The following is a 26,211-nucleotide window of genomic DNA, read 5'->3' as shown; positions in this document are numbered from 1 at the left end:
TTATTACCAAAAATTGTTGCTTTTGATTATATCTTTCTGATTTATGGAGTTTAAATATAAATATCCAACATCCCTGTTGGAAAAACATTTATCCCTGATGTAAATGTTAGTAGATATACTCTGCTACATCAGGGTTTGAGTCATCCACAGTCACTGAAGTGAAGTTTAAACCTTCTGGAGCTTTAGTGTTTTTGATATCCAGTGAGCCACATTAAGAAATACAGTACATCTAATATAGTTTAATAAATAAAAAAACAGAAAAGGATGATTTCACGATTGTAGTTGGGTGTGTCGCCTTTTTCTCTCTCTGTGTCAATATAATCACTCTGGTTTTCAGTGTTTTTAATTGATGGATTAATGAATTGTGACATAACTAATTGAAAATTGGCATAAAGGCATAACAACGACATTTTTGGAATGAACACATGATTTGTTTAACACTGTATCTCTGATTACTTTAGAGTAAAATCACTTTAAAGAAGGGAACTTTTCACAGACAGTGAGGACAAGAGGAATTACTGCAGTGACTAACAACACATATGGACACGTGAGCATTGATTTGAGACAGACGTGGAAAAATTGTAAACCTCTCCTTCAAGCCTAAAACTGTTGAGATTGAGTTTATCTACAGAAAAGAAGAGGTTGAATTCATTTGATGGATTGTCAATTTATTGTATTAAGGCCTTTGATAAAATACAGAATAGCCTTAAAATATTGGCATCAATATGTTGTCATTTCTTTGATAATACAGCGTTAGGGTATCGTATTGGATTTAACATTCACAGGCTAATGTGCCAATATCAAAGCAAAGCACGAAATAAAGTACAGTGAGAGTGACTACATGATGACCCACCACCAATAAACAACACCAGTAAAACCAGTGAGCAAGGATACATCAACTGTGCTATCATAGATTATGGTTTAAAAAAAAAAAAAAAAAAAGTACAAACATTTTCACCAATATTTCTGATTCAACCATTTTGCAGTGAAGAGGTGAATATTTTCCAATCTCGTGTGTGGCATTGTGCAGTTTTGGTTGAGGTAAGACCATTGAAAGGATAACAGTGAGAGTAACAGCACACGGTACAGACTTCTACCGTAAGTGCATCACAACTTTCAAAAAGACCCACATTTGTGTGCAAAATAAGCATAAAATGGCCAGCGTTTCTCCGACAAAATGGTCAAGTAACAGCACATAAACCTCAAGCTCAAAGGACATGGCTTGTCAGAGGAGCACCATTTTATAATATACCCATTAAGTAGAAGAAAAGACCTAGAAAATGATCTGTGAAGCCTGTGTGGAAAAACATTGCTCACATTCAAAAAGTACATTATTTGGCCAAATATAAATGCACCATACAGGAAGGAACAATATGGGTAAAAGAAGTCTGTTCAGGGGAATAAAAAGATAAATCTTCAGGTTGCAAGGCTACTGATTTATTATATCTGCATGTTGACTGTGGTCGTAATATTTCCCTCTCGGTGCTCCTCTGCTCACTCAGTTGCAGTCTCTGATGTTTCAGTCAGCACGTCCATGTCCTCATCACTGTCCAGACCGGTGCGAGCCAGTGTACGACGCACGTTGAAAGTCCCATCTCCACGTCTATAAAACAAACAATGTGTGTGGGACATTAGTCCAAAATATAGACTGTTGGGGTTGATGGGTTCCATTTACAAACTCACAAAGCTCATGACCATGCACTCAATTAAAGTCTTTAATATACCAAAATAACCAATCCCAACATTTATCGATTTGATTTTCTCATCAGCAGTTTAACAGTTTAACTTCAAACTTGGTGGTTTTGTAGAGAACTCGAGGAAGTTCTGTATCAACTGAGAGTTTTGGGAATGTTGCTTTGTGAGTTGGTAAGGACCCATTACTCCAATCAGGCTATTTTTTTTCTAACAATGCCACTCACCAACAGGCACATGTTCAAAAAGGCATATTTAAAATTGCAAAATAGGGAGTTTGGACATTTTCACTTATTTCCCAGGGAATCATTTAGGGAACTGATATCTATGAGTGTGAGACTGTTGTTGGAGGTATGCACTCTCCTAAGTGCCATTTTACTTAATAGTAAATGTTGAAGACTCTACCTGAGCTTGCTCTTCAAAGTGCTGACTTCACGATTCATAGCGTCTGCTGACTCTGTGGCATCATCCAGCTCCCTCTGCAGCTTCCTGCGGCTGGCGTTGGCTCGTGTCACCTCCTCCTCAGCCTCCTCCAGTTGACGCTTCAGCTGACGCATACGGCTGTTAGTCTTCTCCGCCTGCAGACAGAGGGTTCACGTTGTGAAGGTTGACAATTTCCAAAAACATTTATCAAGAGGATCAGGAAGGATTCAAGTCAGGATCAACCCACACAATAAAACTCCTTTTTTGTTCTGAAACAATCTACAATTAAGAAGTTACAGGAGGATTTATGATGAGGCTTACCTGGTCTTTGTATTGCTCTGTGTTGCGCCTCTCATCTTCCACCTGTAGCAAGACCTCTTTCAGCTTCTTCTCTGTCCGTCTGGCCAGCCTGGAGGCCTGCTGACGCTCCCTGAAATAAGCAGAAAAAGCAAATTCCATAATCCAAACCTTTTCATTTGTTTGCTTTGTTTATTGAGAGTCCACAATTGAGCTTCACACTGGCACTCACTTAGATTCTGTGTCAAGCTGTTCTTCCACCTGAGCGATCTTGGCCTCCAGGACAGTGATGGAGGATTTATACTTAGACTTGATGGTTCCCTCAAGCTCCTGCAGCTTCAGTTTCAGCTCCTTATTCTGGCGATCGAGCTGGGAGCGAGCCCCCTCCAGCCGCTGAGAGTTGCTGCGCTCGCTTGCCATTTCTGTGGTCAACTGTTCAGTCTAATACCAGAGAGATGTGGGAGAGAAAGTAGGGATCTCAGTCACACTGGTTTTGTCTCTTAACATTTTCCTCCTATTTGTTTCTCGTTCTGGTGTTGTTTTTTTCGATACTGCACGGCCTCACCTGCAGTGTGGTTCTCTTCAGACGGTCATTGATCATCTCTGTGTTGAGCTGCTCTTCCTCCAACTCCTCCTCCAGCTGGCTGATACGAGCCTCCAGTCTCCTCTTCTCGTCGGCCAGCAGAGAACTGGCAACAACATGTGAGGAGAAGTGATGACTTACATATAAAGACAACCTTATGGATTTGCCTTAACTGCATAAAATGACCCTTCAAGTTTAAATGGATGACGTTAAGTGTCTGGTTCATACTTTTTGGAGTTGCTGATGTTAACCTCTTCCTGGAGCTCATCTCTCTCTGTCTGCACCTGTCTCTTGAGTCTCTCTGCAGTGGCCACTTCCTGGAGGAAGTAGAAGATACATATTGTATATTAAGACTTCAGAGGTTGTTTGGACAGTTTCCAGTAAAAATCTGTAATATGTGGGAATTTGAGCCAAGTTAAGACAAAATGACAGTGTTGAATGGAGCCCTGTTTTAATGCCATCATAAACAAATATCTTGAAATATAAATCATCCATTTATGTGTTTTGGGACATGTCTGGTTTTAATGCAGCAGTCAAGACAATAGTCAATCCAAGACAATAAAAAAACCTGGGAGCTTGACACCAGATGGCAGTGTTTGATTGTGGTAGTTATTATTAAATGATAAAGTCCATATAATTGTTGTAGATCAATAGGAAAAAAACTGGGAGTAACAGACACAGAGTCATGATCAAACAATCAGTTTCATGTTGAAGAGTATGTACGGTTTAGTGGCATCTAATGATGAGGGTAGAATTAAAAACAAACAGCTTTCGATAGACTCAGTGTCTGGTTTGTTCATTCTGGGCTAGTGTAGAAACATGGTGGACTTTGCGGAAGAGGATCTGCTTTGTGTAGATACAAAGAGCTCCTTCTACAGTGACAAAAACACAACGATTCCTAGTTTCAAATGATTATATACAGTTACAACAATATAAATTCTTCAGACCCACCACCTTCTATTTTATCCAAATACAGCCAGCTTGTTTCCATAGTGTCTTTCGTACCTCCTGGAAGTGCAGGGTGTCTGCCTCCATGGCCTTGAGCTTCCTCTCAGTCTCTTTGGCTCCACTGACGGCTTCATCTCTGGACATACGCAGCTCCTCCAACTCCCTCATCTGCTCTTTCATCAGGGCCTGGAGAGTGGACATGCACACAGCAGCACTGAAGTTAGACACCCATCACTCTGAAGGGTATTCAATCTGTGTATGCAGTTTATTTATACAGGCCAACCGTCCAGTATTAGTCTGTGTATTATACCATCTATCAAATAATTTAGAAATGATATGACACTTTGTTACTTTCGCCAGGGAGGTTATGTTTTCAACCTTGTTTGCCAGCAGCGTAAAGCATAAAATACAGAACCATTATGCATCAAGAAGGATGTCCCATCAGAAGGATGGGACACAGGCCAGAGAAAGGTTCTGGAGCGGATCTGCTAACAAAAATGTCCCGATTTTTATATTACATTCCTTAACTTTGTGAGATATGGCATTTTCAACCTTTTCATACATTTCTAAGGCATTAATGTAGGGATGTTAAAGTTTACATTTATAGTGTTGCAATCTGAATTTGTACAATTTGGTGCAACTCCAAATTATAATACAAAAATTCAGACTTGGTTTGAGAAAATGTTTGGTCTTGGCAGAGGCATCCACTGTATTCTCTGCCATTCTAATAAGGGCTTCTGTTATAGATGATCCATCTTTCATTTAGTTTAGCTCATGTATGTGTGTTGATATGCATGTGCATTCATGTTTATTTTACCTGGAGTTTCTTCAGCTGTTTGAGGGCCTCATCACGGCCCTTGTTGGCAGCATCGATCTGGACCTCAAGTTCTGCCATGTCCAGCTCCAGTTTCTTCTTAGATGAGAGCGCCTGAGAACGCTGCCTACGTTCATCTTCCAGCTCAGTCTCCATCTCACGCACCTGACATAGTCAAATCATGAAGCACTGGTTTCTTACAAACAATCAAAATGGTATTTACAACCCTTCAAGTATTTGTGGAAAAAGAAAGAAAACCTATAGTGCACGTCAGACAGTATAGGTTCTTCTCCTTTACCTGTTTAACCAGCTGTTTCCTCTTGTCCTCTCCCTGCTCATCTCTGGCCAGAAGGTCTCGGTCAAACTGAGCCTTCATAGCTTGCATGTTGACCTCAAGACGCAGTTTGGCGTCTTCTGTGGTCTGCAGCTCATCCTCCAGCTCCTCCAGCTGAAGTTTCATCTCCTCCAGCTGCTGCTCCATGGCACGCTTTGACCTCTCCAGCTCATGAACCTGACAAGGATGCATGGTACATATTCAGTGTTTTTCTCAGGCAATAACGTGAACAAGTAATGGAGCAACAAGTTACTCTATATTTTTTTTTAAATGCCAGTGTTTTGTCTTACGCTCTTGCCGACATCATCTTTGGACGAGACCAAATCTTCCATCTCAGCTTTGAGCATCTTATTGGCCCGGTCCAACTCACTCTTCAGGTCTGTCATAGTCTCCAGCTCACGGGCCAGCGTCAGCGCTCGTGTTTCCTTCTCCCTGGCCTCAGCCTCGGCCTTGTCACGCTCCTCAGCGTACTGAGTAGAAATAGTTTTCTCCTCTGCCAGCATCTGAGAGAGGGACAAGGATCAGATTAGGAGGGGCAGTTAAGAATCTACATGACACTGACAAAATCTGAAATAATATCAAAATGTACATTTTTGATAAGCTATGAAATACAATCACAATGCTTTTTTCTAATAATCAAAGGAGACATATTTTTAAATTCCACATAGGGACACTCCTCTAAAACATACACAATATATTAAGAGATACAGGGTTTTAACTGCCTAACAAAAATGTTGGATATTTATCTAAAGTACAAAAGTTGCTGACGGGTGGTTGCTATTAACGTGATAAAAAAAAACCTATTCTGTAGTTCAAGACCTCCTTGTTGGGTAAAACATCAAATTGGGCTCACATGCTTAAGAAATGTTAATAGAAAAAAAGAAAATACAATATTGTCAACTTGTTAGTGCATTTTGCAACTTTTTCTAGGAACAAAACCACACTTTTGACACGATACCTGGTCAAACTTCCTCTGCTTCTTCTCCAAGTTAGAGACGTTCTGCCTCAGGTGGTCCTGGTCCAACAGGAGATCATCCAGCTCCTGCTGCAAACGAGTCTTGGTCTTGTCCAGTTTGTCGTAAGCGGCTGATTTCTCCTCCAGCTCCTGCATCAGACTATCCACCTCCCGCTGGACACGCTTGCGGCCCTCCTCTGTGCCCTCCAGGTTCAAAGCCTCCTGTTCCAGCTTCTTCTTCGTCTCTGCCAACTGAGGACATAAAAGAGGAGGAATCAGAAGGGCTGAAATATGGGAAAGTTAAGCAGCATTGCTGACTCTTGATGAAAGCATCAAAGCTACTGTGCAATAAGAAGAATTCTGACAGTTATCAAAAGATCTAACTGTGGACCAACCTGGGCCTGCAGAGCGGAGACCTGCTTCTCCACGTTCCTCTTGCTCTCCTCCTCCTCCTCCAGCATGTCCCGCAGGCTGTTCTGGTCGTTCTCCAGCTGCCTCAGCTGGGTGGAGAGCGCAAGCTTCTGACGAGTCTCCTCATGGAGCAACTCCTGGAGTTCAGAGAAGGGAAAAGAAGAGTCATGAGAAGCTACTGGCAGCTCCTGTTAGCAGTTGTACCACTGGCTTACGTCTTAAGCCCTAAGGAGCATCTTAGAGATTTATCTTCCATGGACACTTAATATATTGAAAGTTATATTGAAAGTTTAATTTAAAAAATGCTCTGTATGTTTATGTATTCAGATTTTTCTGAGTTAAAACTGTCCGACTAGTGACCTTTAATGCAAATGCAGTCAATTGGTTCAGACACAAAAAACTGAATGCCTGTCAAGTTTGGGTCAGGCTCTGTTTTTTCTTTTCACTAAAAAATATTCATTTATATTAACATGTTGCAAAGTTGTGTCACAATAGTGTGTGTCCAGTGTTAACGATGTTACAGAGAGAAACATCAAATCCAATATTGGAGAGGCCAGAACTAATGTTTAGAAAGAAACAAGAAGCAATAGTATTGACTACAACATGTGGATGTGTTTGTACCTGTGTGTCCTGCAGCTGAGACTCGAAAGAAGAAAGGTCTTTGCTGGTTTTGATGTTCTTGCCCTCTGCTTCACTCAGGAGGCTGTTCACATTGTCCAGCTCCGACTAGACAACAGACAAAGACATTATATAATTGGAAATATCATCACAAACCTCTCATTTTAAACACCATCAGCTCTGTATAAGTGCTCACACACTCCTCCACCTGTGAACCACCTCTCAGAGATCAGTACCTGTATCTTTGTCAACTTGCTGGAGAGATCCTGCCTCTGTCGCTCACTTTCTCCATATTTGACCTGCAGCTCTTGAACCTGGGACTCGGCCTTCTTGCGACGATGTTCAGAATCTCCCTTTCCTTGCGTCAGAGTGTTTAGCTCGATCTGTAGCTCGTTCCACTCGCTCTCCAGGGCCTGCTTGGCTTTCTCCACCGACACTTTGTTCTACAGGCACACGTGAGGCATGTTACTGGTGCTCTTCAGAATTACGTTAAGCTCAGGTATCGGTGTATTCTGAACACAACACTGGTTACCCTTTTAGCCTGTTCCAGCTGCTCGTTGAGCTCGTCAAACGCCTGATTGTGCTTTTGTCTCATGTCGGCCATCTGCTGCTCATGAATCTTGGCCTCTTCCTCCAGTGTCTTCTTCAGCTGGGTGACCTCTGTCTCTCGCTTTGACCTGTAGAGAGAAAATGGGAACGAATAAAGGAAGCGATGAGGACAAAAGAACAAAAGTTGCCCTCAGTCTTTATAGACCATAGATAGTAAATAAAGATGAACAATGTGTCTCCACTTCCTCCCACTATCCAAAAATTAAGCCAAAACTATCGATCGTGGATACGCTGCATGACATAATTTGGAGCCTGAGACTGTGCAGTAGCGATTGGGAGATAGACCAGTTATATAAATGTCCTGCCAATACACACGATCATTTAGGTTTTTCCAAAATTTGTAAATTGTACAAATGTAAATGTCTACATAAGCTTGATGGTTACCTGAGCTCCTGTTGTGCTGCTGTGGAGTCCAACGTGTCCTCCAGCTCAGTCTTGAGGGCCTCGAGCTCTTCTCCCAGGTCCCTGCGGTGTTTCTCAGCCTTGGCACGTGCCTGCCTCTCCAGCTCCAGATCCTCCTGTAGCTCTGAAATCTGGGCCTCCAGCTCCCTGATCTTCTTCTGGGCTGCGTTCTTGGCCGCAGCCTCCTCCTCTATCCTGCAGGTGAGGAGAGGGAGAGGAGGAAATGAGACAGGTACTCTGAGTAAACATTCTTGGATGTTAGAGTATTTCAAATGGGATGATGTCCCAAAACAAGCGATTTTTAAAATGCAAATGTTAAAGTTAACATATGTTACAGTGGGGGAAAGATTTTTTTTTTATTCTAAAGTTTGCATCATGCAACTGAAAGTAGATTTTTCAACTGGAACATTAACTTACAATTAAATCAATAAAAAGCTAACCTGGCCAGTGCAGCAAGCAGTTCCTCCTCCTTCTTGGCAAATTGAGCTCGGAGTTCAGCTAACTGAGCCTGCAGGTCTGCAATCTGGTCATTGAGGTCCGTAGAGTCTCCTTCAAGTTTACGACGGTTCTTCTCCAACTCCTGACGCACTTTCTCCTCTTTCCTCAGACGATCTACAGGAGAGAAAACACAGAAACACAAAAGGTTCAATTTACTATTTTAATTTGTAATTACTTACTTGGGTATAATACGAGCATAATACTTTTAAATTATTTTAAAATAATTGTATCGGTGTAATTTGTTGTTCAGTGTCCAAAAATATGAAATAATGAAAACCAGATGCTTGCCTTCCAAATCAGTGATCATGGCTTCATGTTTATTTTTGAGTTTCTGTAAACTTTTAGACTTCTCTTCCTCCTCAGACAAGTTGGTGGTGAACTCAGAGATCCTTTCCTCCAGCAGTTTCTTTTCCTGAGGTTATATAAAGACAAGGTTCAAAAAAGGTACAAAAATTTGGTTTCTGATGCACTGAACATTTCAGATACTCACAGCACTCTAAAGCACTGGTTCAGAATTAGTGTGTTGTACAAGACCTTGTTAAGCTTGCTGTTCTGGTCGTCCAGCACCATGACTTCCTCCTCAGTCTTCTTCAGCTTGGCGTCCATGGTGACCTTCTCCATCTGAAGCTTCTGTCTGGCCGCCTCCTCCTCATCCAGCTGCTGCTCTAAATCCTGGATGAACAACCCAAATAATATGCATTGTTAATACATCCGAGAGAAAAAAAAGGCATTTTATTTATCATCACATCTTACATTCTGCATCCCACAGGACTTTACTGACCGTGATGTTCTGCTGCATCTTCTTCCTCTCTGTGTGCATCTGAGTTACTCTCTCCTCCTCCTCCTCCAGGCGAGACTCCAGGTCGTGCAGGATATCCTCCAGCTCCTGCTTTCTGGTGGCCAGACGTGATCTCATCTCTTCAGCCTCGGCACACAGCTCCGTCTCTGCCTGGAGCTGCTCCTGAAGAGCCGACTTCTCAGCACTCAGCTATCAGAGGGGAGTCAATGTCAGAGAAAGACTGGATGATGACATCAGAATAATCCAACAATTGCAATAATGATGTGTGTTGGTGACAGATTTGAGGGCTGCCACAATCTAAGAACTCTCAGAATAAAATCTACAGCTCCTCTTCACACAAATCTAGAAAACCAGACTGGATTACGCTCACATAGGCTCGGTCACACAGGCTCCTACCTGTTGCTGCTTGGCTTCAAACTCTTTGATCTGATCCTCCGCCTGCAGTTGTCTCTCCTTCACCTTCAACAGCTCATCTTCTTTGGCCAGCATCTCCTCCTCCTGCCGAGTCACTTGCAGCAGAGGCTTCACCTACAGGAAAAAATAAAAGTTCATCCAACATTACTTAGACAGAGGGATTGTGGTGTTGAAAAAGGACTCTCATGTGAAACTATTAAAAAAGGCTCTAAGCAAAAAAAAATCTGAATAAAAAAAAATTGTTTCAGAGGAAAATGTCTTTATCATCTTAATTATTGTACAAGAGCACTGGAGAACAGTTATAGGAAAGTTGACTCCAGATATAAAACTGAGACACAAAAATCTCAATATCTAAATCCAGAACTATAGACTTGAGACTTGGACATATGTTAGAGCAGAGTATTAAAATTAACTTTTGGAGCAGAAATGTTAAAAATTATTAAAAACACAACTGATGCACAAAATGTCTCCATAACCTAATATATACCTGTGGTTGCTATGGCTACTGGCTCCAGAATTACAGATGGAAATTAGAGAAAAAAATCTAGCATTTCATTATGGAATTAAGTAGCATAATAGTTTTCCTTTGTATTCATCATTAAACTAAATGCTTTCAAAGAATTATTCAAATTATAAACAGAGTGCAAACTGCACACACATAAATAATAGTAAAGTACAGGTGTACAGATGTGTAAAAGTAATCCACCATCACATACATACATTTAGATGTTCTACTCTTCAACCAGATCTCTAAAATTATGAAGCTTTGGCAGGAAACTTGTGACATGGGGCCTCATTAAGGGGTTTGCAACCATAGTGTTGTTTCATAATCCTGTAGAGGGTTGATCACAGAATTTAAGGGGGTTCTTACAAAATTGTTGTTACTGTGGACGCCTGTCATTAATCAGCCATTCTTGGTGGCCCCCTCTCAGCTCAGGTCCCCAGACAATTGCCTGCATTTCCTACCCTGTTGCAACACCCCAGCCTACAGCTTAAAATTAAACGGACACACAAATCTTATTTATATGCTTTTAGTTGTAAAGAGTTTTTATCTGTTTGCAAAATACTTTATCAAACTATCAAAATGCTGTATATTAATGAGGTTTCTTACGGTCATGACCATAACACTAGCATGGTCAGATCTACTGCCGCTTGAAAAACTGTAATTTCCTTCATTCATCTCTTACCTTAGTGAAAAGCCTCCACCACTGCCAGTTCCTGAGTTTGAGATAAGCTACACAGTTTCTCTGGATAACTTTCATTGCTGTCAGCTGCTGCTGTCTCTTAGCGAAGGCTCTAGAGAGAAATAAAAAAATACACTTAAAAACATAATTTAAAAAAGTGCTGTATAAAGAATTTACATATGTTGACTGAGAAAAATATAGTTTGGTGCGAGTTGATTTTCTTACTTGCGGGCCAGATATCCTCTGCACCAGGCCTGGAAGCTGATGATGACATCAGTGATCTTCATGTCTCTCTCCTCCTCCAGGTGAGCCAGGACTCCAGCTCTGAAGAACACTTTACTCTGACCGATGCGGTACAGATTGGGGTCCAGCTCTAAAGCTTTAATCTGATACAGGGAAGAGAGAAGTGACTTAGCGAAGAGTCCTGACAAGGTAAAGAGAAGAAGTTTCCCCTCATATGATGGACTGTGAACTTCTGAAAATGAGAAACTGTTATTACCATGAGCACACAGGCCTGCTTGCCGTCCATGAAGCCCTTTGGGATAGCGCTTGGAGTGAGAATTTCATACCTGAGAGACAGACAAGCAGAAATAAATAACAAAGGACTATTTTTCTACAAAAAGTACACCGACTTTTCTCGTTCATGCTTATTAGGCTGGGTCAAGCGTCAGTATGTGGCACTATTACGTTTAAGGGTGTTTTACTTTATAAGGTTATGAACTGATGGTGAAATTCCTTTTAGTGTCTTTAAGTCTCTTTCCCCAAAAATATTTTTGACATTTCCTGATGAATCATTAGTTGCTGTCATGCTGTGTCCATCTACATGCTGTGTAAACTTCTTACATGCCAACTGATATTCTTGCATTTTTCCTCTCATGTGTTTTTGTTTTTTCTTATCTATACCCTTGGAAGATGGAACAGGTTCCTTTTTCAAGTATCTGTGTCAATCAGACTGCTTCTTTTGCAAAAAAAAAAAAAAGAAGAAGAAAAAAACCATCTGCCGTTTGTTACCTCTGTCTGAACTCCTGGAAGACGATGCGGTTGGGGAAGCCCTGTCTGCAGATACGAATCCCCTCCAGGACTCCATTGCACCTGAGCTGGTCCAGAACCAGGTGAGACTCCAGTTTACCAGCCTAGAGGAAGAAACAAACAAAGATGACAATCAAAGATTTGTTAATGGAATTTCTCCTATTGTTGTATTTGTGGATGTTTAAGAAGAACATTTCCTATAATACAGTTAATTTTCTGCCTCAGACAGGGACATGTGCACATTATTAGTTGATCAAATTTAATTTTGCTTCACAGTAGATCCTGACAGTCCTGTATTGATTAGTGAGTCCTTTGTTCAGTACCTTCTTCTCGTGGTTGGGGATGATGCAGCGCACAAAGTTAGGGTTGGTGTTTCTGAGTGTGGTCATTAGGTTACTCAGCTGCTCCTTGTACAGTTGGCCCACAGTGCGGAACATGCCCTTACGGGTTTTAAAGGCCCCATGGATGGAGTCTGACATCGCCACCTTTTCCAGACCCACAATACGGTCCACTGTGAGGACACGACAAAAAGAACAATTACATCATAACTATGTGTTTTATGAAAACATTTTTTGTCTTAGTTTCTCAAATAAACATGTATGTCACACATGTGGATTATAAACAGAGTTTGTTCAATCTAGAATTGATATTTTACTAGCAATAAAATAAGGGACATTTTATCATCACAACCTTGTGTTGTCTAGTGCACACTTTGCATAGAAATATGAGGAAAAAGACTAAACATCCAGTTATTTCTTGCACACCGTCAGTACGGAGTTAGCTGGTTTTAATAGATACTTTTTAAAATCATTTTGAACCTAGCTAAGAAATTCAACATTTTCTTTTGTTGTCTGACATTCTCAAACGAAGTGATACATGAGATTGTGGATTACTTCAGCTGCAACACTTACTGTCTCTCCACAGATCAGCAGTAAACTTGTCAGTAGACTGGTTGAGCAAAGAGGCAACACACTCATTCAGAGGATCCATGTTTTTCAGCAGCCACTCGTCTGCTTTGTAGTCCACCTGCAGCAGAGGAGAGCCATGTTCATGATGCAGAACTGGACATAGTGCACAGTGTATGTCAGCATGTGTGAGCCATGTTATCCTAAAGAAGTTCCTGTTTGAGACAAATATTAAGTACTTGTGTAGCTATAAGTATTTCATTAATTTTCAGCCATCTAGTAGTGTACTAATACTCAATACCACCAAGTATTTCACTTTTATGCCATTTTATATGCATGAGACCATGCATGATAACCAGTTGGTGCAACTGGCCTGAGAGATTAATATCAGAGAATGTTTAACAACAGGGATGAATTGTCTCACCCTAGTGTTTTGGGGAGGGGGACGTGTATGTCAAACTATAAATGTTCATGTTCAATGTGCAAAAATATTTACAAGAAAATATTTTTTAAGAAGTTATCTTTAGTAACCTTTCCAGCATAGTGCATAACGCAGAAATCAGCATCGTCCTTGAGTTTCTTGGGTTTCTGGAACTTTGGGTGCGTTCCCTGCTCCTGAACCACCTTCTCCACAAACGACTTGTCTGTGGCTTTTGGGAACCAACACTCTTCATCCAGCAGAGCCAGGATGCCTGGAGGACTGGCCTGTGACGATCAGCCGAAAAACAAACAGGATGACACATGACACATATGGTTCTCTCCAGTTTAACAGGATCTCTGTGCAGGTTCATTCCTCAGCTTGTGCTACACAACTATAGTGTCACACAGTGACTTCTGCAGAAAGCATGTAAATCTGAAGTGTAATGACGGGTGAAGACAGATGGGTTATTTGTATCAAGCTTAAGGAGGAACAATAACAGGGAAACATCATACATGTTTTTCGATGAGGTCTATGCAGGGCTGCAGGTCGAGGCCAAAGTCGATGAAGCTCCACTCGATGCCCTCCCTCTGGTACTCCTCCTGCTCCAGGATGAACATGGTGTGGTTGAAGAGCTGCTGCAGCTTTTCATTGGTGTAGTTGATACACAGCTGCTCAAACGAGTTCAACTGCCAGAGAGAATTAGAAAGACAAAGGATTTTGAACGGTCAGACCATAATAAAAATTTTCAATAGTCATCATATTATATAATGGGCATTTTTAACCATATTCTCTATTAAATAACAACAACAATTTAGTTGTAAAATGAGTATTTCGTATCTGCGATTATGGTTAATTTGCTGAATAAATATCATAATGTATACACTATTAAATATCACACTGAAAATAGATTATTTTGATTTTTAAAAAAAAAGGGATAACAGGATGGAGCTATAGTACATGATGACTGATATATTAATTTATTATATGCTAAGGTAAAATAAGACTGCTTGGTTGTTCAGGGACAAGTTGTTCAGTTCTGCAGTTAACTGCGCTGTCACAGAAATGGAGAAAGCAGCCAGAGGGAATCTAAAATGGCTTGTCAGCTCAATCTTCTTCACATTATTATCATTGTTATACACAAGAGGCCCTCATGTCTGCAGAGAGGTGGGGCTGCAGACTCGATGTCATGGTCACGCCCTGTTCATCAGGTTCGGCCTGCTATGCATAATGGGGTTTCTTACAAATCTAAGTGAACCCTGTGTACCCCAAATCCATATTACATTGTAATGATAAGGACGTTTTTGTAGAGTATTAGGGCCACGTAAGGGATTGAGAAGTTTTTAATAATATTTCTAGAATAAAGACGTAGTATTACGAGAATATAGTTGAATATTATGAAAATATAGTTGCTGAATTATTAGAATAAAGTCAATTTTAGGCTGCATGTCATGGTGGAGGGGTAATATCAGAGGATCAGTCGGTCACCTGCATTAAAATGAGGATGATGTTATTCTTTCGGATTGGTTTCGTAAATAACAAAATACTTCATCCTTTGGCTCATCAGCACCACATTATAATAAGTAGGGGTTATAAACCTCTTTTATTTTTACTTTATTCTAATAAAAGTAGCACTTTATTCTTGAAATCTTTTTTTAATTTTTTTACTTCAATATGGCTCCAATACTTTTTTCAGACCAAAAAAATGCACAAAGGAATATTTTAAATCAATTGAGGGAGATGATAAAAACAGCATTTAACAGACTCCATCTTTTCTGGTACAAACACACAGAGACAGCCCCACTTAAAGGCTCTGTCTATGATCATAGAACCACAGTAATAATTCATAACCATCAGTGTCATGAACACTCTACCTCAAAGATCTCAAATCCAGCAATGTCCAGGATGCCAATGAAGGAGGCTCCCTGTCTCTTGGTCTTGTCTAGGGCTTTGTTGATTCTCATCACCAGCCAGCGGAACATCCTCTCGTAAGATGCTTTAGCCAGAGCCTCGACAGCAAACTCAGCCTGCTCCTGAGTCTGGGCCTTCTGCACGTAGTCCCTGCCAACCTGGAGAAAGAAATATGTCAGTGTCACACTGTTATACTAAATTTATCATTGCCTGAAAACTGCTGATCACATTTTCTTTGTTGATTTTGAATCAAGAAACAAACTAAACACCAGGTTGAAGCTTTCAATGTTCAGACAAGACCTTAATAAACCTTTTTGTGTTGATCAGTTAACAGACCTTGATTCTGGGGGTCAGGATCGCTCGTGTGAAGTCGGTTACATTGATGCTCAGCAGGTGACACACTTTCTGGGCAGCTGGAGGGTAAAACATTGGGGTCACAATGGAGGATATAAAAGAGGGAGATGACTGAATTAGAAAGGTTTTGCAGATGGAGTGAGAGAAAGAGCAATGCAGAGAGGAAAAGAAGCTGATGAGGGTGTGTCTGTGTAAATGTGTTTACCGGTGTCGTCAGGCATGGACGCCTGGTCAGAGTGACGTTCCTTCTTGAAGGACATGTTCCCCAACTGCAACACAGCCGACACCACCTTCAACAGTCCTGACCAACAAAAATAAGAGGTCAGTGTCTTCTTCTCTGCCCCCGCCCCCAAGATGATGCATCTTTACATGTTAAGGCAAATTCATAGTCTCCAAATCCGTTGAGGTCCACTACGGTCCTTGACGTCTGACGTCATCTACCCGTGTCTGCTAGGGTACACATGAACTCTTTTATGAGTGGTGTCCACATCCAGCCCAAAATTTGTGACCTTGCTGTCTGAACAACATATCCACCTACTGGAATGGAATGTGGGATCAAGTATGCATGTGTGGAAAACCAGCCCAGCACAGACCCTCACTTTAGTATGAATGGACCTGAAAGAGTGTGCAACTCTCAGTGGAAGTATGGTCAACTCTTCAATGTGACCTGGTGATCAGTGTAGCATGAAGCCATTGGCAGAAAAGTGTATTGTGTCATACATGGACATGCTTGTATCATGTACATTCAGGGGAAATACAAAACAGGAAAAACCACTAGATGTCACAAGGAACCTTTGAATGACAATGTAAATTGTTATTTAAAAAATAAAAATAAAAGAAGGAGGTGGCAGCTACCAATTCTTTCCTCCTCAGGGATGCTCATGATCTGAAAGGCATCCATAGTCTCAGTGAACATGTCCTTGTCCTGCTGTCCTGGAATCGTCACGTTTCCATTCGACAGGAAACGGTACTTGCTGTAATCCTCCAGACACAACTCAGCTGGAGAGAGGACGACACCAGATAATCATTTTAACAATATTTCTGTAAAATTAACTTGAGCCTAACAATCACAAGGGACTGCTGAGCTCCACGTGGTTTAAACACAGGCGTCCTGAGGTGGTGCTTTGCAGCAGCCACTATAGTGACTGAACGGACAAAAGGGAACCTCAGTCATATTGGCCCAATCGGTCATTTCACATTCATTTATACAACTTATTCGAGGATTCCTATTTCATGAGCATGGCGGTTCTTGAACGAGTCTGTCACAAAGTCCAGTTTGATGTGTTTACATTGTAAAAGAAAAGGTTTGAGTGCTCACAGCGCAGCTTCTCCCCTGCTCCTGACAACATGTAGTAGAAGACATGGAAGCTCCTCTCCTCTTTAGCTTGTCTGATGGCTCGAGACTTCTCCAGCAGATCTGACAACATTTAGTCAAGGACACAAATGCAATTGCATGTTTAAAATGCAGTGAGGAGGTCTACTGATTGTCTGTGTAGCAACTCATTTGTGGTATTTCTTTGGTAATATGGAACACAAGGCACAATCAACAACTAAATGTAGACAACATCCCTTGTGTCAGACATTATTCTACTTTTAATATGTCAGTTCATATCATGGTTACATGGTACATACTCTTAAACAAATTTACAGAATCAAATGAAGTAAATGACTGCAAACATGTGGCAGGACAGAACTAAAGCTCAAACATACTGACCCATTTTTGACCCAGGGTAATCTAGCAACCCAGAAGATAAGAGTTGAAAAATTTAAAAGGAATATTCTTTTTGAAAAGATACAAGTTTCAATGTTGGCTCCAACAATATATCCATTGACATCAAAGTTGATCCTGATGAATTTTCCCTGAAAGAGAAATTAAAACATGTTTATAGGCAGCACTAAACTTAAGGTTATGTTTTATGGTTGACCCTGAAAACCTAGTTTCTCAATCAGCTCCTACAGGGCCCCCAAAACCAATGTTCCATGAAACTTAGGATGAGACAAGGGCCAAGAAAGAACCCATTAAACTTTGGAACAGATCGAGATCAGGGAGTGCATCACAAAATGTTTCATTTTCTTTAACATTGCGAGATGGGGCGCATTTTGACATTTCACAGACTTTTCACACAACAATTGATGAATCCTTGAAAAAAAGCAAATTTAGGGGACTGATATTTATGAGTGTGCATTTCAGATGATCACTTCGACAACATTTCATAAGAAAATGTTCCATTTCCACTAGCCACTGAACAACCCTTTTAACAAATCATAGTCAATAGTCAACTTCAATATGAGAATACAAATTTGACAGTATAAAAAGTAAATAATTACATTTAATTAGAAACGCTTATCAAATTTCAGACACAGCTCACTGGTGAGTTGTGTTATTTTTAGAACAGGCCTGCAGGCGACTCATGTGGGCCTTGGGGGCTACCTGGTGCCCGCAGGCACCGTGTTGGTGAACCCTGCTCTAGTGAGTACAATTCTAGTTTTAATATCAAAGAGGTTTGTATTTGTGTTTCTCTGTGCTATCTTCACTAGACTGAAGTTGGCAGAGCAGCTTGTTGAACTCACTTAAACATGCAATAAAATTACATTTATGTCTATTTTGGCTGTTTTTTTTTTTAAAGACTAGATCAAAGCGATCAGGGGCTTTAAGTCATTCTTACAAATCTTGAGGAGTTGTCGTTCTTGACAGTCTTTGCATTGCCGAAGGCCTCAAGGATGGGGTTTGCTTGCAGCAGCTGTTTCTCCAGTTCCCCCTGATGGAGAGGAGACAAATTAGAGCAGCAAACTATAGACTCCAATAATCCTTTGTCATGACTCTGTGCTGGACGTTGGTCAAGCAAGCACAACTAAAAATCATGCAGTTTCTTGCAGTGCTGCAAATCTTTCATCGGCAAACACAAGCACACACTGTCAATTTAATGAGCTTAAAAATAAAATTCAGACTGTGGATTAAAAACAATTACCTCAGGCGACTCTATCGTTTCCCAATCAGCCAAACACACACACAGAACCCTGCACATTCCAAAACACATTCTCGCAGCAGAGCAAGCCTACTCAGGCACAGAAGCCCTGTAAGACCATCCCTGTCCATGCATGCACAAACAAGAGGACACAAGCAGCACACAGGAAGGTTAGCCAAGATCGCCCAAAGGAAATGCAAGAGTGCACTGTAACACTCCATATGTATGCATAGTACTACATAACAATGACAAAAATCAAGTCTGACCAGATTGGGAAAAAAAACCCATAGCTGCAGGGTAAGTGGGTCACCTTCATCTAATACTGACTCAAACTAGGCACAGGTGAGTCCAACCTCAGATCAGGTTACTGCTTTACTGTACTACTTTTATTCAGGGCAAACACCTTTCTTTATTCTCTGAACCCACTTCAGATTCTTTGATTAATGTGGTGTTTCGCATTTTAAATGTATCCAACTCACAACTAAAACAAAAATAAAAATCAATGTTACTGTGGTTTTTTCTTTAGTTTTAAAAGTTTGTTTGAACAATTTGGGAAATGCATTTATTTATTTTCTTGCCAGGAGATGAAAAGATTGACACTATTCTCACATCTGCACAGTGTATGACTGGGACATATATATATATATATATATATGCATATATGCTGCAGATTTACAAGAACATATGTGACAACCTATTTTCATGTTGGTATGGATTAAACACATTTTGTTAATTATTAAATTTCAGAGAACCAGAATACACTTTGGATTCACACAGACTAGTGGTTTGTCTCCATTTGAAATGTTTATGCTAAGCTAAGCTTACTGTCAGAAACATCATATACTGGGCAAACATGAGGGTTGTTTCAATCTTCTCATCCCGCTGTCAGCAAGAAAGTGAATAAGCATATTTCCCAAGACAGATTGTTCCTTTGAAAGAATATTCCAGTAATTTGGTGCATTTCCTTCAACACCCAGATAAGGACAATAAAACCTTTTTCTGTTAGTAGAGTCGAGACACCATGCGTATGGAGTCAGAGAGATGAACTCACGTGTGACAACACTGCGTTACCCTGGAGAAGAGGTGAAAGAAAAGACAAACATCAACACATTTGATACCAATGTCAGTACAGATTAAATACGTTACTGCAGACTAACACCTCCTGTCACCTGATGAATCAACAAGAGAGGATTAATGAAACTTTAAATCACACACATCTGTGCTCTGCTTCACTTTGAGTCATCTGTGATGAAGGGGAGGCAGACATGTCGAGGACACGTTGGGGCCTGAAAAAGGAATGTTTAGTAGTCGCCACACATCTTGCTCAGATACACACCATTACAGAGACGGACAATCATGGAAATCTACAAACAAGAGAGGAACAGGGAGGCAGGAGAGAGCAGGGGATTCAGGAGAGGAAACAGGGTGAGGGTTCCATTGTGAACTGTGGACTAACACAAAAATAAAGAATAAAATAAAAAACAACAGGACTTCCTCACCTGATCTTTCTTAGATTTGACAGATGAGGCAACATGGGCGAGATACTGAATGACTTTCTTTGTGTTTTCCGTTTTTCCTGCTCCAGATTCCCCACTGTAAAATCGTATCAATCAGATGGATCAAATATTATTTACAAAAGATAATACCGGTATGTTGAACTTTGTGGCGGGGGTAACATTGATCCTTATTGGGCATTAAAAATTACATTCATCCAAAAACAAGATTTCTGTGGTCAATAATAAATTGATTAGAAAACACAATGAAATTTGACCTATTAAAATGTACATATTATACAGGAATATATATGAATCTTGGCAAAACAAACAGAAAAGACCTACGTGCAAAGGATGGATTGATCCTCACGATCTGTTGGAGAAAGAGAAAGAGAAAAGTCTTTATCAGGACCAAAGATGACATTAAGTGAATCTCAGTAATTTGTAGAATTGATAGTATAGAAAGAAAAACAGTGGCCCATCCAGCAGTTTAAAAAAATAAATAAGAATTATTTATTCCCAAATTTGTGGACTGTTGGTCCCCAAAAAATGATTAAATGAATACAAATTTGGTTACAGCTTAGAACCATGTTCAAATTGACACATATACACGTATCTTAGTTTATTGTAGCAAACATTGTCTACGACAGCCAAACACAAAAAAATAAGTCTGAGGTACCCTGCATCATGCTCCTGTAGGCGGTGTCTGTGATGGCATAGATGTGCGGGGGCATCTCGTGTCTCTTCTTGCCCTTGTACATATTCACTATGTCCTCAGAGTAGATGGGCAAGTACTTGTACGGGTTGACCACCACGCAGAAGAGACCAGAGTACGTCTGAGTGAGACAGAAGACATTAATGTCAGGGAGGAGGCAAACACACAGACTCATGTGGCTCTTCTTCTTCCCATTTTGAATGCAAACGCACAACATTAGTGCAGCTAGACAAACAAATGCATCCACCCAGACTCACATAGATGAGACCAGAGTAGTATCTCTCCTTAAGGTTGTGCAGCACCGAGGCCTCATTCAGGCAGGTGAGCTCGGCCATGTCCTCCACCTTGTTGAACTTGGGTGGGTTCATCTTCTGAATGTCGTCCTTGTTGACCTTCACCTGAGATTCACAGAAACAAGACACATATCAGAAAACCACTTTGATCAAGGAAACACTGTTTGTTGCTTGTTTGAAGTAAAGTTTATTTTACTCGCCAATATTATCTTTAGATAATTATTAATTCATCAAATGACAATGCTGGTTATTTCTAGTTAAGCACTGTTTTCCAACAACAACAACTTTTTAAAATCATAACGCTACCATGTGAACAAGGTCAGAATCAAAAGAGAAATTTGGCTTTTTCACCTTCTTGCCAGAGTCAGCAAGCTCGACCACACACTCCTCTCCATGCTCCTCTTTAAGAGAGCCGACCTCGAAGCCCAGCTTCTCAGAGGGGACCCACACCAGCTTCTTGGTGGCCCAGTCAGCCTGGGCCAGCGGGTTGTTTACCCCGCTGCGGTCCCCATATAGGAATTTGTCTGCGTCCGTCATGGTAGCTGTAGGAGAGAAAGAGAAACATTAACTACCTGACAGGATTTTAAAACCTTTCAAGAACTTTATACCTTTATATTCTTGTGTAAAGAGAAAAATACTTGATTTCAGGTCATCAGGCCATGTCACGCACTTCTCTGATTCACTTTATCTACCAATTTGTATATCTCTCAAATGCCTCTCAAATAATTGAAGCCAAAATGTCCTAGATACTAACGCTGCCATCTCGCACATTTGGAGCCAGAGGCTACGCAGTGGCAATCGGGGGATGGAGCGTGGTATCAAGATCCCACCGATAAACACGCTCAACCAATCGTGATTCAGTCTCAGCTGTCAATCATGAAGTTTTGTTTTTATAGAATCAAATAACTAATTAAAACCAAACTTTGCAGAAAATCAAGCACTTGAACAAAGATTAGTATGATAAGAACTACCCAAAATGACAGAGATGTTTTTTGATGTATTCTTTTGTATTAGATCAGTCTATGTCCCATCTACTAACATGGACTTTACTGCTTTACTGCAGCCAGTCACCGATCAAGACACTCACACACACACTCACACACTCACACACACACACTCACTCACACACACACTCACACACTCACACTCACACACTCACACTCACACACACACACACACACTTCAAGGTGATGACATGTACTGTACCGTCATGAGGGTACCCGACGGGAGGTAAAGCACACGTTTGGGCACATTACCTCTGCAACAGATGTCACCTCATCTTGTTCAACTGTATCATTATGAGCATAATGCAAATTCTTCTCCTTTGACCCATAAACCTGACTGTACTGAAGCTCCTCACTCTCACTGCAGCATTAAAGAGATAGTTTACCAAACTTTCAATCCATGCCTGTGTTGATGACCCGAGGCTCAACACAGGCAGACAAAATAAAGAAGTCACTTTTCACCTGAACGCTACAGTACCACTCCATCTCTTCTTCTACCTGTCCATCCTTTATTCCCTGTGCGGCCCACATTCCTTCCTCACCAGTTCATAACATAGAATTCCACAGATTCCAGCCTCCTTTTACCCCATTATTATCAATCCTCCTATAACATCCCCAATTTCCACCATAGTTCTTAAACGTGAAGCCATTACATACTCTACTTAGGGATGAAGAGGGCGGTTCTATGTGAGGCCTCTGGTTGTGTAAAGTAAGAGTCCTGATAAAGGGTCGGTGAAGGGATTCTTTGCAGTCAGAGACGCGGTGAAGGAATGTCGGGGGCAAGTCTGGGCATAGAGAGAAATGTCATTATTCCCCAACCACACCCCGGAGAAAGAGTGAATGCCTCATCAGGAGAAAATGGAAAATGTCCTCAGATACATGAAATCCACCACCTGGATTCAACAGCATCTTAAATAAAATCTTTACAGGATAATCTGCTAAATCATCATGGTGGAATGAAAACAGTCTTGAATGATGTTCAAGAAGTCAATGTGTGACAGGAAGTTATTCCATTCAGAAGGGAGGATTAAAATCGAAAACTTTTTAAATCCCAGCTGTTCAAACTATTTTAGACTTTTGACTCTTTTAAAACAAAGCAGCGTTTGCTATTGAATCTCGACTCAAACTAATTAAGTTGGTTTAAAGAGTTTTCTTCTTTTCGACCTTCAGGTTAGGAATCACAAGACTGAGAGAATAAAGAGGGCTGTAGGTGGCGCTCTGAAATGAACTGGTCAACTGATATAAATGCTTTTAAAAATGAAGCTGGAGCTGTTACCTTTAAAGACAACCATTATGAACCTCATACATTCCACTTAACACAAAACTGAGTCAAAACTAGTCAGTAGAGTGCGTTCCTCCACCAAGGCCCAACAGTCCCCTCATGAAGCCACATTTAAATTCCTACTCCTAAACATGTCATGTTTTTCATACAAAACCATAAATTACTCTCTGAGGAATCTACGAAAATGTTGAATGCCCCATCTCGCAATGTTAAATAAGGCAGAAAAAAAAAATCCTAAAATTTGAAATGTTTTTTTTTTTTGGGACATGCCCCACCCCTTCACCAGCTGTTCAGATAAAGAAACACACCCAGATACTTTGTAACAGAGGGGGAAAGAATATATATCATGTATGAGTTTATATATGAAGGTTTGTCCAGATAGAGCAGCTGCTTCCTCTTATGTATGTGTGTTGTGTTTATAGAGCGAGGGATAAAAGGGATCAGTGCACAAGGTGTCATCTGTGTCTCTCCTAAGTTCATTATGTGCTCAGACTCTTGAAGATCAGTGGGGGAGGAGGGAGGACAGACACACCCACGTCTCCTGGTTTCATCATGCAAGTTTAGAAATCTGCAGCTTCTCCTTATGTCACGGACGACTAAGAGCATCATGCATTTATCACACTGTAAACAAGGGCATGAACACAGCATTAATAAACCACAAAAAAGAATGACAAGATAAGGCCACAGAGAAAACTTGTGACATTCACATGTATGGGGCTTCACTGCTCAAAGCTAACCATGGGCAAACTTCCTCAGGAAGTTGCACAAACTCTGCACATTTTGACACTGTGCTTCAACAAACGACTTCTACCTCCTCTCTCCCTTGAATCCAGAGCACACAACAATATTTCAAACAAAAAAGAAGCAGCAGAACATCCATTGCATCCAGTCAAACCCCAGCTGACGTCAGGATGAGAAATACAATCTTAAGCAATATGTTTTTTCATGAGGATTTCAACAGACATGTAAGGACTAGTTTAACCACGTCTGGAGACAGAATCAACCCAGATCTCCTTGTTAACCCTCACCCACCCTCTGCACTGAGTTATCGCTGCAGATTCAGTCCAATTGTCTCGTCTATCTAAATTCCTCTGTCTTAACCTTCAGGTTTTCAACAGCATGTCCACTCTCCTGCTCTCCTGTTCTTGGCTGCCAGTCAATCCCAGCTTTATTCGGCCTTCCATGGCTCTTACCTAACGCAGAGAGCACAAGCCCTGCCATCTGCAGGCCGTGCTGCTGATACAGGGCTGCTGGGGGGGGAGTAAAGAGATAAAGATAAAAGAGATGGACATTGTTGTGTCACAGACACCAGGGATTAACCGGACTGTGGAGCCGTGAGTGAGAAGATGTTCGATTTCTTGAACGCTCTGGGTGGGGCCAGGCAGGTGGGTCGTAGAATATTTGAAACTGGCAGATGTTTTTACTTGTACACAAAGTGACAAGAGGGTGTTATTTTCTTTGTCTCAAGATGCAGCAGCGTTCGATTTCCGAGCTGAACCAAAAGAGGAAGACTCTACTCTTATCACCAAACTATTTCCACACGTCGAGTTGAAATATGTCTTTAGAAAGATCATGTTCGTTAATTCATGACAAACACAAACCCTCGTCCAAACCAGAGAGAAATCCTCCTCGGAGAATGCACAAACAATAATGTATCCTAAGGGTACACACACACACACACAAAGAGCAGGGTGTGTGCAGATTGTGTTTAGGGGAAGAAAAAGCTCATCTCATGCAAACCACTTGACAAACAATGCAGACAATGTCCACGACAGGATCCAAACTAGTTAAACATGAGTCTAAATACTGAATGGCTGGGAAAGAAAGTTACATTTTCATAGCACAGGAGGGGCCTGTTTTTCCTGCTGAGCTGCTGAAGCACCACCATGTTATTATGTCCTTATAGTAAATATAAGGAGACATGCAGCCTGTCCTAGAAGCTGCTGAGGTTAAACATGCGTCCCTGCAGGCAAACTAAACACAAACACACAGTGTACAAAATAGATTTCATTTAGCATTTGAGCTAATGTGAAGTTAGTATTGATTCTAAACTGGTGTTGTTGCGGGTCAGGCTGGAGGCTGTTTGTCTTGTGAGCATCACAGAGAAAGTTGCTATGAGCTGGAGCAGATGTCAGACAGGTGGATGAAGGGTGAAGCATCTTGTGTGAAGGATAACAGAAAAAAGAAGTGGGGGGGGGGGGTATATGGAGACGATGCAGCTGAGTGAACACGCTCAGGTTTAAATGGCCCCTCTCCCTGATGAGAACATCTGTCCAGGTGCACCGAACTAAACTTCCACCTGCTCTTTCTTCACCTTCAACTCACTTTTTCGACTGAACTGAAACAACTCGTCAGCTGATGGTTGCCATCACCCCGTCGCCTGTAGAGATGAACTAAAAACAGCGTATTCACCTGGTTCTCAGCTGCAGGCACTGTGGGAGAGCTCGGGTCTACTTCCTGTGTCCGTGTCCTGCTCCGCTGTGTTGACTGCTCAGTGTCCGGCGGAGGGAGTCCGTCATGCGGTCCAGCTGCTGCTCGTCTGGGCTCTGAGGCGTGAACCTCCGCCGCCTTTGATCCGCCCGTTTTTATTTTTTCACAGGTGAGTCCGAGGCCCCGCCCCCTCAGCGCGACGACGCGTTCAGGGGCTACATGTAAAAACCTGGATTTAAGAGGCGTCAACGTAGCCGCTTCTGAATCAAACATTAAGGTGTACAACAGAAATAATAAGAATAAGAATAGTTGTAATAGTGATAATAATGATAGTTATAATGATAATAATAATAGTTATTCACATATTCATTTTCTTAGAAATGTTCCTAAGTGCTTAACATCAAAGTGAAACGCCAATTTGTTTAAACCA

The 26,211-nt window shown here is 41.2% G+C and overlaps 1 protein-coding gene across 2 annotated transcripts; it reads right to left on the bottom strand.

The window, feature by feature from the left end:
- Positions 1–647: 647 nt before the first annotated feature.
- LOC109627518 (myosin-9-like) lies at positions 648–25,932 on the bottom strand. Of its 2 annotated transcripts, XM_020084053.2 has the most exons (43): positions 25,764–25,932; positions 21,417–21,607; positions 21,030–21,170; positions 20,737–20,893; positions 20,403–20,430; positions 20,064–20,157; positions 19,616–19,636; positions 18,265–18,357; positions 17,395–17,458; positions 16,917–17,015; positions 16,454–16,597; positions 15,804–15,899; positions 15,581–15,657; positions 15,208–15,402; positions 13,849–14,022; positions 13,447–13,620; positions 12,922–13,036; positions 12,334–12,521; positions 11,993–12,114; positions 11,481–11,550; positions 11,207–11,367; positions 10,985–11,093; positions 9,780–9,911; positions 9,366–9,572; positions 9,119–9,256; positions 8,873–8,996; positions 8,527–8,698; positions 8,069–8,281; positions 7,608–7,752; positions 7,312–7,518; positions 7,079–7,183; positions 6,442–6,594; positions 6,050–6,298; positions 5,382–5,594; positions 5,056–5,268; positions 4,761–4,922; positions 4,001–4,129; positions 3,224–3,312; positions 2,978–3,101; positions 2,645–2,853; positions 2,437–2,545; positions 2,098–2,270; positions 648–1,603 (listed from the first exon to the last, which is right to left on the bottom strand). In XM_020084053.2, the coding sequence occupies exons 2-43, from the start codon at positions 21,600–21,602 to the stop codon at positions 1,495–1,497; spliced, it is 5,883 nt and encodes a 1,960-aa protein (XP_019939612.2). In that variant the 5' UTR covers positions 21,603–21,607; positions 25,764–25,932; the 3' UTR covers positions 648–1,494. The 2 variants fall into 2 exon arrangements, with proteins under 2 accessions (XP_019939612.2, XP_019939613.2); XM_020084054.2 differs by lacking the exon at positions 19,616–19,636.
- Positions 25,933–26,211: the final 279 nt, after the last annotated feature.

This window comes from Paralichthys olivaceus, chromosome 8 (genome assembly GCF_024713975.1).
Source record: "Paralichthys olivaceus isolate ysfri-2021 chromosome 8, ASM2471397v2, whole genome shotgun sequence".
In the NCBI taxonomy this organism is placed as follows: domain Eukaryota; kingdom Metazoa; phylum Chordata; class Actinopteri; order Pleuronectiformes; family Paralichthyidae; genus Paralichthys; species Paralichthys olivaceus.
The sequence above is the reverse complement of the archived record's forward strand: the minus strand, read 5'-3'. Positions and strand labels throughout refer to the sequence as shown.

Bases quoted from the DNA above. Each gene is read 5' to 3' on its own strand.
- LOC109627518 (XM_020084053.2), bottom strand. From the start codon at position 21,602: ATGACGGACGCAGACAAATTCCTATATGGGGACCGCAGCGGGGTAAAC. The intron at 14,023-15,207 runs GTAGAGTGTTCA...TCTCTCTGGCAG, and splicing joins CTGGATTTGAGATCTTTGAG to TTGAACTCGTTTGAGCAGCT. The intron at 11,551-11,992 runs GTAACAAACGGC...TCTGTCTCTCAG, and splicing joins TTCCAGGAGTTCAGACAGAG to GTATGAAATTCTCACTCCAA.